Source organism: Felis catus, chromosome B4 (genome assembly GCF_018350175.1).
Source record: "Felis catus isolate Fca126 chromosome B4, F.catus_Fca126_mat1.0, whole genome shotgun sequence".
Classification (NCBI taxonomy): Eukaryota; Metazoa; Chordata; class Mammalia; order Carnivora; family Felidae; genus Felis; species Felis catus.
Genome location: NC_058374.1, coordinates 15,830,277 through 15,846,764, shown reverse-complemented (window position 1 = coordinate 15,846,764; position 16,488 = coordinate 15,830,277). Strand labels below are relative to the sequence as shown.

Sequence of the window (16,488 nt, the reverse complement as noted above, 5' to 3'; positions counted from 1 at the left end):
ATGTATCACAATCATTTCACATGTATTTAATAAGCATGATTACCCGGTGAGGTCCACATCCATCCTTGCAGTTGGGAAAACTGTAAGGGATTGAATTTATGCTGCATTGTAGAATTTTCTTGTCTAACACTCTTCCTCCAGCCCAGCATCTCCAGGCTTCAGTGCATGTCAGAAGCTATCAGATGGACTAGATTGTGCTCTGTGTATCTTAATGGCACGTGTGGCATACTTTAGCTCAGGCTTTTCAGAGCCTCCTTGCGTGCTGGCCTCTGGGTAGCCACTGTCATCTCAGGGAAAGCACAGTCTCATCCCACCCCAAGCTGCTTCTCAACAAGCCCCTGAGAGAACACCTCCAGCCCCTGTCCTTACACAGAAGCAAAGAAACTCACACTTGGTGATTGACTACTGTAACAGCAGGCACCCGGCTAGTTGATGCTTGTCATTTTCATCAAGATTTTATTTTAAATCACAAACCCACTGGGGCCTCAGTTCTGGAAAGTCTTTTGAGGCCACCCAGTGATATTGGAGACTCTTGAGGCTAGGGTGATCTGTGTATGTTGCAAGGATATTAATAGGCCCGTTAAAGGGCGTTCTGTTCAAAGAAGCTTGGAAAACTTTGGGGAAAACTGTTCGCTGATAGGTGAGTGTTCATCTTTGGTGTCTAGGTAGGGTATGCAGGGTGCAGCATTTCCCAAACTTTATTGACCCTAGAGCGTTTTTGTTTGTTTTTGTTTTTGTTTTTGTTTTTGGAAGTGTCCTACCCTCAGTTTCTTTCTCTATGAAATATACAAATCAAAATATATAAAACATGTAAAAAGCATATGGAGTTCAACAAAGTTCAGTCAGGTAAATCTGAAGATGTAATTGGCTTTATTAAGCCATTTGTGGTTTAATAATCAGTAATTAATAAAATTATTAAATCATTATTAAATTAATAATTAATAAAAATAATAATTAATAATGTGGTTTAATAAGTAAACCATTTGTGGATCAGACAGCATCCCATCCAGCAAGTAGAGGGGAGTTTCGTGGAGCCCAACAAACGGAAGGCTTTTATAGGTATTTTTAAAATCATTTTTAATGTTTATTTTTGAAATAGAGCACAAGCAGGGGAAGGCGGGTGGGGGGGGAGGGGGAGACGCAGAATCCAAAGCAGGCTCCAGGCTCCAAGCTGTCCACACAGAGCCTGACGTGGGGCTCGAACTCACCAACTGTGAGATCCTGACCTGAGCTGAAGTCACAGGCTCAACTGACTGAGCCACCCACAAAAGAAAGGCTTTAAAAGGCAGAGAAAATTTTTTTTTTAAAAAGAAGAAAGGAATATATTAGCAAGAAATGCATTGTTGAGGCAAAGTTGCCCTCCTACGCAGAGCCGAAGGGGTCTATCAGTAAAATTTCCTAGTACTAAGCATGTTAACTCGTTGAAGGCTACATTATCTAGAAGGTTGAAACTGCAGTTGGGTTAAGTAGGAAGTCTTGATTTACCGCCATGGGGCCTTAACCTAAGTGATGCCATTTTGGGTCTGTGGTTTTTATTTGTTTATTTGTTGTTGTTGCTGCTTTAAACATTAGTTACACGGTGCTGTCCGCAGCACAAATTTTGTCAGGGTATAAGATATAAAGATGATTGTTCATGTGATTTTCAAGGCTGTGAAGTACCATAAAAAATATAACCAATTACGGTTATTTTTCTGCTTTGATCTTTTTGGAAATAGAGTGTCAGAGAAACCGTGTGCCAGATGATTCTTTAATTGTTCAGATTCTAGTGGTCTGGACACCGTTCTCTGTGTCTTTTATTCTTCCCGCCCAACTCTTTTGTATGCTGGGAAAATCTCTTCTTTAAGGGTCCACATTACTAACTACAAAAAATGATCTTTATAGCATGTGGTTGATCTGAGCGTTAGTTTTAAGTGGTTTTAACTAGTTGTGTTTACAGTGTCTTCTAACTGCTCGCTGTCAGTTATTAATATTGTCTAATCAGTTTTGTCTTTATATTAACACAGCCCTATAATTAGCTGTCTGTTTCCCACACTCAGGTTTTCCAGATTGGCTTAAACTCTAAATAAAGGGTGAGGGGGGCAAAGGGAGTGAAAGTCACGGCAAATCCCTTGCTGTGCAGTTATGTAGACAGCCTACACTACAAGAAACCTCCTTCTGGCTCCAACCGCCTCATTTTTTTCTCTTCAGCTAGTTTATGCTCACAGTTGCCTGTTCGGAAATGTTTATCAAATTAGTAAGTAACTTTGCATACCATAAATGCTGTTTTGATTTCACGTGGAGGCAAGATTGAATTTCTTCATGGTTTGATTCGCTGCTATTGATTCTCTCATGGCGATTTGGAGAACAGAGCTCGGATGGTCTCAGCGAGCTAATTTGTTGCTAATGTAATTTATTTATAATGCTTTGGTTGCAGGAAGTAGAAGGAGCGTGTTCCACTCAATACAAAGCGTAGCATTCTTTTGTTATTCGTTTGCTCCACCAAGATTTATAGTGCCTATTACTGGCCCTGGGTCCAACAGGGAATAAAATACAATACCTGTCCTGGGGAAGTTTGCATTCTAGTGGAGAGAGACAGTCAGTGAACAAATGTTAGATGGCGGCAAGAGAGCGAGAGGGTGGGAGGTGTCAAGAAAGGCCTCAGGGACCTGAAGGACGTGCAGAAATTGAGGCGAGGAGTGGTCCGCACAGGTACACCCACGCGGGAAGAAAGAGTGAAGCCACTGTGAGCTCAAAGAGATGATGGTGACAAAAGTTGGCTTTGCTCTCCGTGAGACAGGACGCCATGGGTGTGTTTTGAGCAGAAGAGCGACAAGATCTGGTTAATCATTTAGAAGGATCACTGGTCCTGGGGGGTGAAAGGGGGAGCAGAGGAGACAACTCGAAAGCCATTGCAGTAACCTGAGCAGGAGGGTGGTGGTGGGGTGGCTGAGATGGAACGGATTAGAAGCAGCACAAGGGGAGAGGCTGACAGAGTTTGCTGGTGAGTCGGACGTGGGATGGAAAGCCAGAAGTTGGCATTGCCCGAATGCAATCCTGGGATTGGAGTGGATTTGAGAGAGTGGGGGAGCTTGGATGTGCTGAAGGGGCTGGTTGGCAGGTGGCTGTCATATTCTGGAGGCAGGACAAGGACCTGGCTGGAGATCCAAGCATGAGCGTCCAGGGTGGGTAGCATGACTGAAAGTCATGAGTCTGAAGACCATCATCTAGGGAGTACAAAGAGAAGAGGTCCAGAGACCAGGCCCCAGGCTCCCCAGTGTTTGAGAGGCAGCAGGAGGGGAAAAAACAGTACAGGGAACTGAGAGCGAGCCCTCAATCATAAAGCAAGCCAAGAAAGCATAATGTTCCAGAAAGCATATAAATTAGTGGTGTCAGAGAGGTGGAAATTTATCAGTTTTTCCAGCTGCTGTGGAAAACTGGGGTAAGATAAGACTTGAGATTGCCCTTTGGAATTAACAATGCCGAGGTCTCATCAAAACTAGGAGCTTGTTTTGTTAACAAAGAGGTTGGAATAGGAAGATTAGCTTAGAATGGGTTAAACACAGATATGTCTTTGGAGAGTTGGCTCCGAGGGAAGGCAGGGATGGGTAATAGCTGGAGGAGGATGTTGGGTCCAGACAGGCAAGAATAAAGTGTGTTTTGTGTTAATGTGAACGGTTAATGTGGTGGGGGAGGGATCAATGATGGAGGAGAGGGGACAGTTTCTAGAGCAATGTCATCGTGAAGGTAGAAGGGCTGGGGGTCCAGAAAGCAAGCAGAGGGGTTGGCCCTGGCTAGGGATCCAGGCACTTCATGCAGGGTAACGAGAGGAGGCAGGATGGATGAGGAAGTTGTAAAGTATTTGAGGTTTGGGAGAAGGAGGTATAAAATCGGCTAGCAGTGAGAGAAGGGATGTACCAAAGAAATGAGTGAAGATGGCCAGGACTACAAAGGACCCTGGTGATAATCCACGCGAATTGAACTTGCCTCTTTGTGCTCACTGCATCAGGAGAGCTTGCCCAGAATACCTGCGAAAATAACTAATGTTCCAGTTTATATATACACCACAATTTGTTTATCCATTGGCCTATTATTGTACATTAATATTGTTTCCAGTTGGGGGTTATTATGAATACAGCTGCTATGAGCATTTTTGTACAAGTCTTTATATGGACATATGTTTTCATTTCCCCTGGGTAGGTTCCTAGAAACAGAATCACTGGGTCGTAGAATAGACATATATTTAACTTGGAAAGAAACTGCCAGTTTTCTGAAGTGGCTGTTCTGCAAAAGTAACCAGGCGAATGCTTCACCCTGTTGGGTAGAAAATAAACGTATAGTAAATGGGAAATGCAAGATAGCAGAAATTCATGGTCTCGGCTTAGTCATTACCGAGTCTTAGCAAAGTCACCGAACTATTACAGACTCAATTTCCCCAGAAGCTACACGGAAGATATAAACGAGGTCATCTGCAAGTTCTCTTTTGAGATCCCACATTCTGCGAGTTTTGCTGAAATTCAACCACATGGTCATAAACAGACAGAAAGCCTGATACCTGCACATTTTTATTCTGCGGGAGTTGAGTTGCGTTTAATGTGCAGGACATAGGAAGAAAATCTAGAACGTAAGGTGCAGGGGCAAAAGGATTAGGCTTATATGAAGCACACAGTTGCATGTGGAAATGATGTAGTCTTTAGAAGAAAACGTAAGGTGACAGAGAATTCAACTCAGAATTTTATATTAAAAAGTTGTGTGCTTGTGAATAGCTCCCATTTTGCTTTTGTTAGGATGTACATCCTGGGAGACACAGTTGGGTGATTTAAGAACAAACTCCCTACATGTGCACTGTTGGGATTGCTGTGGCTTGCTTGGAAATGAGAGGAATGCAACATTGGCCTCTGTTACTACTGCAGAACCGCTGGGCAAGTGTCCTGCTCATCTGGGCACTCTCCGGCCAAAAGCAGAGAACATTTCTGTTTCCTTCCAGCGACGGGAGAGAGCACCCCATTGCCGTCTTTCTGTACGTCTTGTCCATACATGGACCTCCGTGTACATGGCTGCATGTCTCCGAGACATCTCAGCTGTCTGTTCCCACACTTCAGCACTGCACGGTGAAGGATGTGCTTCAGCAAAGACTGGGGCACCATGTTCCCGTGGTTGAAGCCATCTGATAAACAGAGGATGCTAGAAAAGACAGGTTGAACATCAGTGTGAGATCACATTCTCCTGTATAGTTTGCCTTTCAGGGTAATGAGAATTAGGGGAGGGGAGGGGACAAGCCACTGGGAGACCGCTCCAAGCCAGTGGGGAGTCTTGACTAAGCTGTGATTGGCGGTGGAGGCAAATGGCCAGTTGGTGCCCGTCACCCCTCGGGGTCCTGGGGTTGTGAGGTCCTCATCCACTCAGGGACAGATGAATGCCCTCTGCTTTCTCAGAAGGGATTCTGAAAGACCTGAGTTTTGAAAGGCATTCATAGGGGATCTTGGATTTGAACTTTAGAGGTCAGGCCGAACTCTTGCAACGTGCGAAGTGCCTTCCACAGCATCCCTGGCCTGATTGTCAGCCAGCCTCTGCTTGAGAACCTAGAGTGACCTGGAACTCACTACCTCAGCACATTCACTGTAGGACACACGTACTTCTCAGGACATGCCCACAGGGTACAACCTTACCGAGCCGGTGCCATGGGACCTTTCTTCTGTGACATGGGGAAAGAATCTAAAGCCAAAAGCATCTGCACCGCTAGCATGGAGTGGCAGCTTTGTCTGGTTTTGTTTCTCTCCCTAGGGGTGACTAGATCATGGGCATTTTATTTTTGTTCTTTCTCAGTGGGGTGAAGAACCACACAAGTAAGCGTTCTTTTCCCCAGTCAGGGACCGTCATCTCTTAAGTGGCTCTGATTTATCTTTACTTTGATCTCTGAAGATGACTCCTTTCTTCCATTGGGCTTCCATTCTTCATAGCTGTTCAAAAGTCCACGTATTTGTAATGCAAAAGCAGTGATTTTCAACCACGGCAGTTTGGTTCCCAAGGGACACTTGACAGTTACTGGAGACCCCATCGTTGCCATATCTGATGTGGGGATGCTACGCGCAGCTAATGAGTAGAGGCCAGGGATGCTCCTGAACAGCCTTCAGTGCACCGGAGGGCCCTGTGCAACAAAGAACTACCTGGTCCAAAAGGTCTTTGCGTTGGGAGTGGGAAACTCTGGACTAAAGGAGCCAGTGGTTGCAAGCCCACCAGTAGCCCCTTCCGTTGGTGGCCAGCACAGTTCACGGGGTTGTGCTGTGGCACTCAGCTTTGTTGGTATCTAGGGAGATGCAAGAGTCTTAATTTCATGAGCAGCAGAGGTTCTGCAGTTATTTATATTCCGTGGCTCTTACAGAAGAGTTAGAGCGGAGCCAAGTAGTTCACCATAGAAAGAATTCATTGAGAATCAGTGGTGGGGTGTGTGGTTAGAATACGATGTTGGCGGCTTTGCTCTTCGCTCGCTTTCATCCCTAACTTAACTCAGAGTGGCAGACACCTTTGAATCCTAAACAGGGACTTATTTTTACAGCCCTCTTGGGTTTTTTTTAAGGTACATCCAACTTCTCGCTAATAAACCAATGAGGTCTAGGTTACCTCTAATTAAGAGAAGAGTGAGCAGTCAAGATCAAAGAGATTTAAAAGGCCTTGTGTTTTCACTCCTTTATTCATACATTCCAGAAAGCAGTTTGTTTTCCATAGTTGACGTAGTTTGCTAAATCTGGTGCATTGTTGGTTATTTGGTGGAGGGCTTGTTTTGTGGGTTTTGTTTTGTAGTAGGGGAGACAAAAGGGGGAAAAATCACGTGAATGTGTTTTTCACGTTGTCAGAAGAAGGCAAACTCGACCTCAGTGCAGGTTTTGATGTATAATAGTAGGAGAACAGACACAGGCGTTGAATAATTTCCCACCCACCCTTTTTAGGGGTAGAACCCATGCTGAGAGAGGACACAGAAGAGCTTGTCAGTCAAGGCAGAAGCTAATTAGATTAGCTCCAGTGCCTCTCTGGACGGCTTCCAGAAGCACACACCCTGTCACATTTGCTGTGAGTGTCAGTGAAGGCTCCCTCTTCCCCCATTTCTTTGACTCCATCCAAAACCAAACTTGAAATGGTGGGAGTGAGCACTGCTGGGGTCCCCCCTGTGTGCAGGATAGAAACAGGAAACACACACTCTTTAGGGGTGTAAAAGGAGGGTCCAGGGGGTTCCCCGGGCCCACAGTGAATGTAACTCAGGGAGACAACACCGTGGTAGGAGTATACTGGCAGCAGAGGCCGACTGGGGGATTCTGAATTGCCCCACCCGCCGAAGTTCCCTTTCTCTTTCCTGGCTGGTTAGCATGAGCATCAAATGACTGTTGTCACCTTTAAATGAAAACTAAGATTAGTGAGCTGTTGTTGAAGAAGGAGTGGGGACCATTTGGGATTTCAAGGTGTTCTAGAAATCCTCCTTTGGTAGTGCTAGTTATTCGTGGTAAAAAAAAAAACACATATATATATGTGTTTATTTAAATATAAAATTTATATTTTCTATAATATAATAAAATATAAATATATTTATATATAAATATATATAAATTATATATATTTATATATATTATATATATTTATATTTATTTATATATATAATTTATATATATTTATATTAATATATATTTATATATATAATTTATATATATTTATATTAATATATATATATATATAAAATCACCCTTCTCTGTTTCCTTTTGTGAGACTCATGGTAACACAGGGTCGGCTGAGGTCCCGATAGTGCACAGCACTGGGCAAGTGCGCTCTCCGAAGAGTGAGTGCTCCCCGCCGTGAAGGCAGGACCCAGCACCGATGTGCCCTGAGTTTGTTTGCGGCTTCAGTCATCTTAGTGCTGGAAATTCTTCCCTCTGGGGACGTGGTCTGAACCGTCCCTCGCCGATGACGGCAGTGCAGCTCTCAGGCAAAAGCTTGTCTTCCGATCCTCTCCCATGGCACATGACAGTTTTGTCTGTGACGGCCGGATTAATTATCACAAGTGGTTTGCTGGCAGACAGTTGGATGCTAATTATGATTGGGACCCCTGGGCCCTTGCACCCAAATCTGTTGATGTTTGTTGGTGGCGGTGAAAAGGAAACACCATAAAATATGAAAGGATTTCTTTTTTGTGGGTTGGGGCCTGGGGAACAACTCAGAGCGAGGCAGATCAAGCCAGGCAGCTTTGGTTAACCGTGACCTGAGCCAACAGCTTCTCCCCCTGTGTTCGCGGGGAAAGGACTGAACAAGTGGTTAATTAATTGTTACTTCCCGGTGAAGAGGGGTTTGAGTTTGGATATTTCAATGCAAAGGCAAAAATAGGCATTGATTAAATTTGAGGTGACATTTGGGAAGGTGTTCTCATAATGTCTGAGTTTGATTATCCAATCTGACTTCATGCTGTGTCCTGGGTTTGTGTAAAATTTCTAGCAGGTTCTACCTGGGAAGAATTATTTTCAATTAAATGGATCATGAGCACTGGAGAAAGAATCATGAAACGCACCTGTAGCGTGGAATCATGTAGTGAACAAAGCTGCCCAGCTCACAAAGGGATGTTTTGGGAGTTGGCCTGCGCTAATACGGGCTTTGGGTACCATGTCATTCTTTCTCATCATCGGTTACGTTAATGAGGTGTAGACATGAAGGCAGGTGCGTACTTCATGGGGCCGCGTGACGCATGGCGGATGCTGTCTCTGGCTCTGGTTGGGGACAAGCAAGGAGGAGGCCAGCAGATCCTTGATCGCTGGAAAGGATGATAACCTGTTGGGAGATTGCAAAAAGGCAATCCAGCATTAGTGGGGAAAGTAGAGAAAAGAACAGGAAATGTCTTAATTATTTCAAGTAGGTATGTGAATGGGCTGGCTTTCTTTAGTAAGGCTTTTTGATAGGATACAGGCAACGTTCCAGCATATGTGCTTGAATCATCTTTAATGACTAAGTAAATAAAGGACACCCCTACGTACTTTTTTGGGATTCCATGGATTTTTAAATAGTGTTTTTTCCTCAAGGAAAGTGAAGTGACTCATAATTCCTATTAAATTCGGTGGCTGATATATAGTCACAATATACAAAATAAATTTTGTCTAATGTTGCATTTCCGTAATCATCAGATACGATTGTCTGGCAGAAACAAACTTGCCTTTAGGCCTTACCTGGGGAAGTCAGAGTACAGTGAGTGCCCCCACTCCTGCACCACTCTTAGCCCAAAAAATGTAGACAGAGGCAAAGACAGGTCCTTAAAGATCCACTGCTTTGTTCCCTGGCACAGCTGAGGATACAGTTGTGTCAGAAGGAGCTATTTGAAAGGCTTAGAAATTTTTCTGCAGTTACCCTTTCGGTTGAATTTCCTGAAAGTTTTTCCTGCTTCCAGGGTATAAGTGCAAGGTATGATGAACAGGAAGTTTAAGGGAATGACACTCATTAAATCTCATTTCTCTGTGCCTCTTCCAGCCTTTTCTTGATGATTTTAATTCTTACCGGGCAGCAACTCAGTGACCTTACTTCTCCCTCTCATGAGCCAGAGAGGAAAACCCTCTGTGTTTAAAGAGACTCCGAGCCTCCCATGCATCCCAGTTCTGCTCCAGGGAAACCTGGGCGGTGGCAGAGTACCCCTGCACTGGGAGAGATGGGCATTTTCGTTCTGATGAAGGGGTGACGAGGCCAGGGGCCAAGCCAACAGCATGAACACTGGCTTCGCTCGGGAGTGTCTTCGTTTATTCTCACACTCGTTCATGCACTCACTCGTTCACAGAGACTTGCTGAGCATTACTTCAAGTAGGTATGTGAATGGGAGCCCTGCCCATCCTGGTAAAGAGAGCATGGGCCCCACCCTCGGGGTCCGTTCCCAGCTGTGCATTGCAGCAGCCCTGTGTCCTTACAGAGCCCGCGGACGCCAAGTTAATACAGCCCAAGAGCTGTATCACCAACCGGGCGTGTTCCTTTCTTAAATGGACACAAGACTTACCATTTTGCACTCCTTAGTTTTTGAATCTTCGATAATCACACACTGACAGCAGTTTCATCAGGTGGCTATCTCTGGATCCTGTCAACTCTCTTGAGACCTTTTGGGTGACTTCGGGTAGGGCCAGGCAGTCAGACTGACAAGAGTCCGGCCTGGGGTTTCCGGGAGTTTCTGAGCACATTTCTGCCATCGACCACCTGTCACTTTGGTCGACTCATTTGGCCCAACCACACCCCAGTTTCTCATCTGTGGAACAACACATTTAACCAAAGTGAGTTTAGGTCACCCTCATTTTTTAAAATCTATACTTTTTTTTTTAATTTTAGTGGGTAAAAGTGATTTTCAAGTTTAATGAGTCTAATAGTTGTGCTACCAAAATGGAAAAGAAAACCAAACAAAATTACTTTTTTCCATTTGGGACAAGTTGAATTTCAAAAATAGCATCCTCTGTGCTGCCTGAGGTTAGAGTCACTATTTCTAAGAACAGCTGCCATTTCATGAGTAATTAGATGTGTCCAGACTGACAGAGACATGATCTCATTCATTCTTCACAACCTTAAGAGGGAGGTTCTGTTAGTGTCCTTGTACCTGTAGGGTGTATGTAGGTACTGTCCCCGTTTGCAGATGAGGAGATAGAGACCCAGAGAGACTAGGGAACTTCTCTGGGTTTACACATCAGGGAATGTTAAGATGGGCTTGGAATCCAGAGCTTCTACATGACTCACAGAACCATCACATAATGTTCCGATCAGCTTGCTAGCGACACCACCTGTCACAAAGGTGGGGCTCAGTAATTGGTGGGTGCAAGGCAGGTGGAATGAGATGGAAACTTGTAATGTGATCACTTGGAAGACGTGTACTCAGGTAGCCCTCTGTTTTTCCTGTTACTGCACGTTCTGTGCCACTGTGCACTGAGGCCACACTGTTCCTAGATCATCTTGTTGCCAATGGGTCTTGTTTGAAACCTTCGCTAATTAATACAAGGACCCGATCTCAGGTCCCCTGATACTCAGTGGAGTGCCCTGACCGGCAGCTTGGGCGTCACCTGGTAATGGGTCAGAAATGGAAGATCTCGGGCCCCTCGACCCGCTGACTCAGAATCGGCACGTGCCCAGATCCCCCAGGTAATTCCCGTGCACACAGAAGTTTGGAAGCTTTGCACGTCTGGCAGGACTGCACGTGAACCCTGTGCTACTTGGCAGAGGAGCACAGTTGAGTATCACGCCACGATAACCACATTAATAGTGTTGTGGCCAGGAGTGAAGAATTTGAGGAATACGATTCTCAAATCGCCACAGAAGACCGCGACACTCAGGAGGAAGGCATAGGACCTGAACACCGGAGAAGCTGGAAAAAGAGAAATCTTTTTCCGTGGACCTTGCTTTTTATGGAGTTGAAGAACACAGGGTTTTTTTCGGGTTTGTTTTTACTTTGGGAAAAAAAACCATCCCGGGTTGCTTGGGAGTTCAAACAGTAAAGTCCAATTAGTAAAAAGTAAGAATTAACAAAAAGAGAGAAGGCTAAAACTTAGTGATAAGCCATACTTCTCAAGGTTATTATTTTGAGCTAATTGCAGGAGTCCCCGGCCCTCTGTTTTTCCCCTCAAAGTTCGTATTTCTTATAACACAGCTCCAAAGTGAAAAATCCTATGTCGTGTAAAACAATTACTCATATTTATCGTTAAGAACGAATACGCAGCATGCAGCAACGAATGTTTTTCCTTCCTGTCTCACGTGGCTGTTTCTTAAATGCACAACGTTTTATAGAACATACAGGAAAAATGTAACATTTCTTGCAGTCACTGGATTCTACCTAACCAGCGAAAATTGAAACTTAGCTCATGTAGAGGCAGTTATATTACATGTTCAATGAGGGTTTTAAGATATATATTGAAAAAAATTAAGTATTACGTGCAAAAACATAAACAGAGGACACTATAAATCGAGCCCCCTGTGAAACGTATGTAAATGTGTTAATACATGTGTGTACATAATGTGATATGGAGGAAGATTATTACCAGCTCCTTGTTTTTATAGTGTGTTGTTGATATTTTACAGAAAGGTTAAAGCAAATGAAGTGTTGCCAGGATCTCCAAAACTATCCATCCTAACTTCTAGGATCATGTTCTCCAAACTGCTAATTAATGTAAAGTCAGTTTCATATATTGAGATGTTTAATCAATTGGCAGATTGCTGTCAATAAATATGTGTCTGAAGTGGTTTGTAATAGACAGGCTAATGAAGTACCCTCTGTGAGTGTCAGAGCTATTGGGAAAAGTCTCTCTCCCTTCTGGGCGTCTTGCCATATGTTATTAGTCTCCCTCTGATGCAGGAAAGAATGCCCTTCACCATTGCTGGTCTCACCTCTGGATGGAATTAGCCAGAGAACCAGAAGGTGAGTTTCATTTTATACTAGTGGCTAGTCAAGCAGCGTTAGGTGAAAGGGGTGGTTCCTGGTAACGTTACCCATACGAAAAGTCCCTAACGTTTCCTGAGCAATTACTACACGCGAGGCTCTCTGTGCAGTGCTCCGATTTCAGTTACCACATTTATATTCCCGGCAGCCCTAAGACAAAGTGCAGTGTTTCCCAAACTTCTCACATCATTTATGTGACCATTGTTTGGGTCCTGCCACTGCGGTCCTGAAACAGATTTGCAGCTACCGTAACCAACACGCGTAGTTTTTTCAAAGTCCTTGTAATTTTCCAACTGTAACATAGTGGGGAAATGAAAAGAGTGTGGCTTATTACTGAATTCATTGAATATATAAAAGCCTGCTCCTGGCTACCCTGGGGGATGGGCCATAGTGGTCAGATGTTTGCAGCTGTGCATAGAAATCCTATCTGGATATCTGGCAGCTCTAAGCAGGCAGAAAGAGATAGGACAGATGAGCTACCCAGATACTATAAGATGTCTCGATGTCAGTGATGTGATTTTCCAAGATGGCGAACGAATCTTAGCAAAGCTCCAAAAACATAGCAAAATATGGCCTCATCTCGATTTGCACAAAAGCTGCATGGCTGGAATATCCAGTCTACATCGATGCTGGACAGAAAATACTTTGTGTTCCTCCATAAAACAAATTGACGTTCTAGGATTTCCATCTACACGAGTGTCCCACGGACGTTGAGAACTCCTGGGGCCCAGGAGACCGCTCTCAACATACCAGGTCTGGCTTTATCAGAAGACATCATCTCCCCAGCCTTCATCCAGTAAATGCCACTATAGCTTTCCAGGCATGAGGACAACCACAAATGCCCCCGCCAATTTCTAGAAAAGGTCTGCAGGGGGTTATGGTCACCCCATGAGGCAAGGATACCCTGGTTTCATCTCTGTCTTTCACGAGTAGCAACTGAAGCCTCTGTCATTTTCCCAAAGGCACATAGGCAGGAAATAATGAAGTTGGGTTCCAGACTGTCCTTGACGCTAGAATCCCTGCATTTAACCCGCGTTAAAACACATGTAGGCTTTGCGGGTCATTTCTCAGAATTGCGATGTGAGATTTATTGAAACCCCCCCCACACACACACACACCCACCCTCACCCCTGGCTGTGGCTATCTCCTCTGGCCAGGTGCTTTGCATGCATGACCTAATGTTCACGACAAACCTGCAATGCCATTGTGTTGATTGCCTTTTCACAAATTGGGACGCTTGAGTGTGAGCCTCTTCCCCAAGGTCACTCAGCCGGTGAGAAACAGAACTGGGCTTCGAGTTCATTTTAACTGCCGAGAGCAGCTCCCACACCTCGTTAGAGCTGGGCTGTTAGAAGGAGGGAGCGTGTATAACCTGTTGATAACCACTCGCCCACCTTTTCTTGATGTCCTTTTACATTCTCATTTCCTCCTCAGTAAGGTGACCAAATAGTTGATTGGCCGAAAGAGGACACTTTTGAGAATGAAAGCGGACGCTCTTCTTAGCAGGACACGGATGTGGGTCACTCAGCGATGGCCAGCTTAGAGGTTTGAGGAAGGGAACACTCACCAGTTGGTGACTGACGATCACACACAGAGCTAGAAAATGCCGTGCGCTTCCTGGTCAGGACACGCTGGGGACTCGGCTCCCACAGGAACTCTGCTTTGCTACCCACAGTGACTGTGTGACCATCATGAAAGGGATAGGACCTTTTTGTCTTTTGAGATCTTTCCCCGGTTTGCAAAGTTGACATTCCTGCCTTTCCAAGGGCACAGGTGGTTTGGACAGGCAAGCCTTGAATCAGTGCCCCTCAGAGCATCACAAAAATAGGTGGGGGGGCGGGCCTGGGGACCCCACACCAGACCCCCAGGGCACAGAAGCTCTTTGTAGGTAGTGACTGGGGCAGAGAGCTGCTTCCTGCACGACAAGAGAAGGCTTCGTTCTGCTTCCATGTAAAGCTTGTGCTAAAGGAGTGCGGTGACTAATTCTGCCTGAATTTCCCCCAAGCTTCTGCACTTGTCTTTGTTTATTATATTAATAAATACTATGCAGCTAATGTTCCCATCTGGCAGGCCAGAGAAAAGAGCATAAAAATGAAGTCGTGGTACAGCTCTTAAATACTAATGAAGGTGAGATCTACTTGGCATGGTAGGAAGGTGGGTCTTTATTTTAGAGTTCTTAATTAAGAACTGCCAAGTGACTAATATTAATTAGGAAGCCAGCTGTATCCTTCAGCTTTATGGTGTATTTCTTCTTAGGAACCTAGGAAGGGAGTGAGTCGGAGCTTCTTTTAATCCATCAGCACACGAGCAATTTTGTATTAAGTATAGTTGGTGTGTACGAGACCAGGCTGTGTGGACAGAGATTTATAAGATACTGTCTTGGCCTTCAGGGTCTCCACCGAATTGAGGAGTGCAGTATCGAGACAGGGAAGGGAAAGGCGGCAGAACAGGAGCATGGCAGTGTGGTGGGAGACAGCTTTCTCTACGCAGTGTCCTCCCTGTGCTCGGGTCCCAGTAGTGCGCCAGTATAAAGGGCTGGGAGAGCATCACGTCCCCAGTTACAGTGGCATGGACAAAAAGGTTTGAGGACCGGCTGGCAGACCACAGTTGTAGGCAGAAGGAGTTGGGATGACTACAGCTGAGCTCGGAAGAGGAGTGGGAGACTTCCAAGGGGTGAGGAGCCCTGGGCAGCCCCAGGGGAGGAAGGGAGCAGGGCCGGTTGAACCTGAAAGGGAAGTCACGGGCGGCACGCTGGCATGTTTGCTCCCGCTCCTCCGTGCCCAGTCTGTCCACCAGCTGTTTTAAGAGTGACCCTGCTGGGGTGCCTGAGTGGCTCAGTTGGTTGAGCATCCAGCTTTGGCTTAGGTCATGGTTCGTGGGTTCGAGCCCCATGTCAGACTGTGTGCCGACAGCTCAGAGCCTGGAGCCTGCTGCGGATTCTGTGGCTCCCTCTCTCTCTGCCCTTCCCCCGCTCACGCTCTGCGTATGTCTCTGTCTCTCAAAAATAAACATGACAAAAATTTAAAAAAAAAAAAAAAGAGTGACCCTGTTGGCGCTGCTCATACCTGCGCTTGGGCTCAGGCGTGGTCTCCTGTAAGTTCCTGGGTCCCTGAGCTGGAGGGCAGAGGTGGTGGTTGGAGCACAAACTCAGTGCGCTGTGTATTCGTGAAAGGACCACTCAGCTCCTTAATAAACTAGTGCCCAGGACAAGGGGCTTAATAGGAAGCCCTTCAGAACCTCCGTCCGTGTTTCTGTGTTCCAAGTCTCTTTTGACATTGATGTGGTAATATCCATCAAATTCTAGTTCCTTGAATCACTAGCGATTGAAGGATTGTATGAAGATTAAGTTGTAATAGGCTTTTATTTATTTTGTTTTACTTTGCCCGACAGAGTGTTAATTTTCTGCGCGAGTTTGTTTGCATGTTTGTTCTTCAAGCTCAAATTGGCCAATTTTCAATTCTCTCTTAATTTCATACCTAGAAACTCAGGTTGCAGCGTTGAATCTGTAAACCGACAACTCCGTGAAAGCGCCCGACCCAGCGCCGTGGCGGGCGCAGCGGTCCCACAAGTCTCCACCCTGCTTCACGGACTTTCTTGGGTAGCGCTTCCCTCACACCATCCAAGGAGAGCTCTCAGTCAAGAGTTCTGAACTTTGAGCCTTAGACGTGCTCATTTTTGTCTATAGATTCAGACTCCTCTCAGGGGGCTGAGTGTGCCCCCCCTCTGTCCTCACACTGCCACAGAACTCGTACCTTGTACATCTCTTCGCATTAGTGACTTCCATCCCGGTTGTACCCGCGCGCGTGTGTGGGCATGAACCCTGCCCAGCCTTGCTTTATAACGGCCTTTTCCACTAAATCCAGATATCCAGAACAGTCCTTGGCCCAACTAAGAAACTCTCGGAGCATTTTCCAGAATCCTACCCTCTGCTTTTGATACAGTCCCAAACGGTTCCTGTCTTTGGCATGCCGCCCTGATGGCCTGGTTCTGACATCTCTGAGCGTCACTAAAAGCACAGTTCCCTTCAGAGAAAAAGAAACCTTGGAAACAGTAGGGCTGTGCTGTTTCCTGCTCTTTCCATTATGTAACTT

General features: G+C 45.4%; 1 protein-coding gene and 1 long non-coding RNA gene across 9 annotated transcripts in view; one reads left to right on the top strand and one right to left on the bottom strand.

Annotated features, from left to right (window-relative positions):
• The window catches only part of RSU1 (Ras suppressor protein 1), a 355,401-nt gene that overhangs the window by 163,362 nt on the left and 175,551 nt on the right, over nt 1-16,488 (top strand). Inside the window, exon 10 of one of the 7 annotated variants that reach the window (XM_045060947.1) lies at nt 15,878-15,894. The exons of the other annotated variants lie outside the window; for them this stretch is intronic. Coding sequence (XP_044916882.1) covers nt 15,878 — 1 coding nt within the window. The 3' untranslated portion in view covers nt 15,879-15,894. Of the gene's footprint in view, nt 1-15,877; nt 15,895-16,488 lie in introns of those variants that run through there. 7 annotated transcript variants of the gene reach the window in all.
• On the bottom strand, nt 2,204-10,678 carry LOC123386452. Of its 2 annotated transcripts, XR_006600327.1 has the most exons (4): nt 10,571-10,677; nt 9,986-10,228; nt 8,525-8,781; nt 2,204-5,160 (listed from the first exon to the last, which is right to left on the bottom strand). It is a non-coding gene; the product is annotated as an uncharacterized LOC123386452 (long non-coding RNA). The 2 variants fall into 2 exon arrangements; XR_006600326.1 differs by having other exon boundaries at nt 9,986-10,678.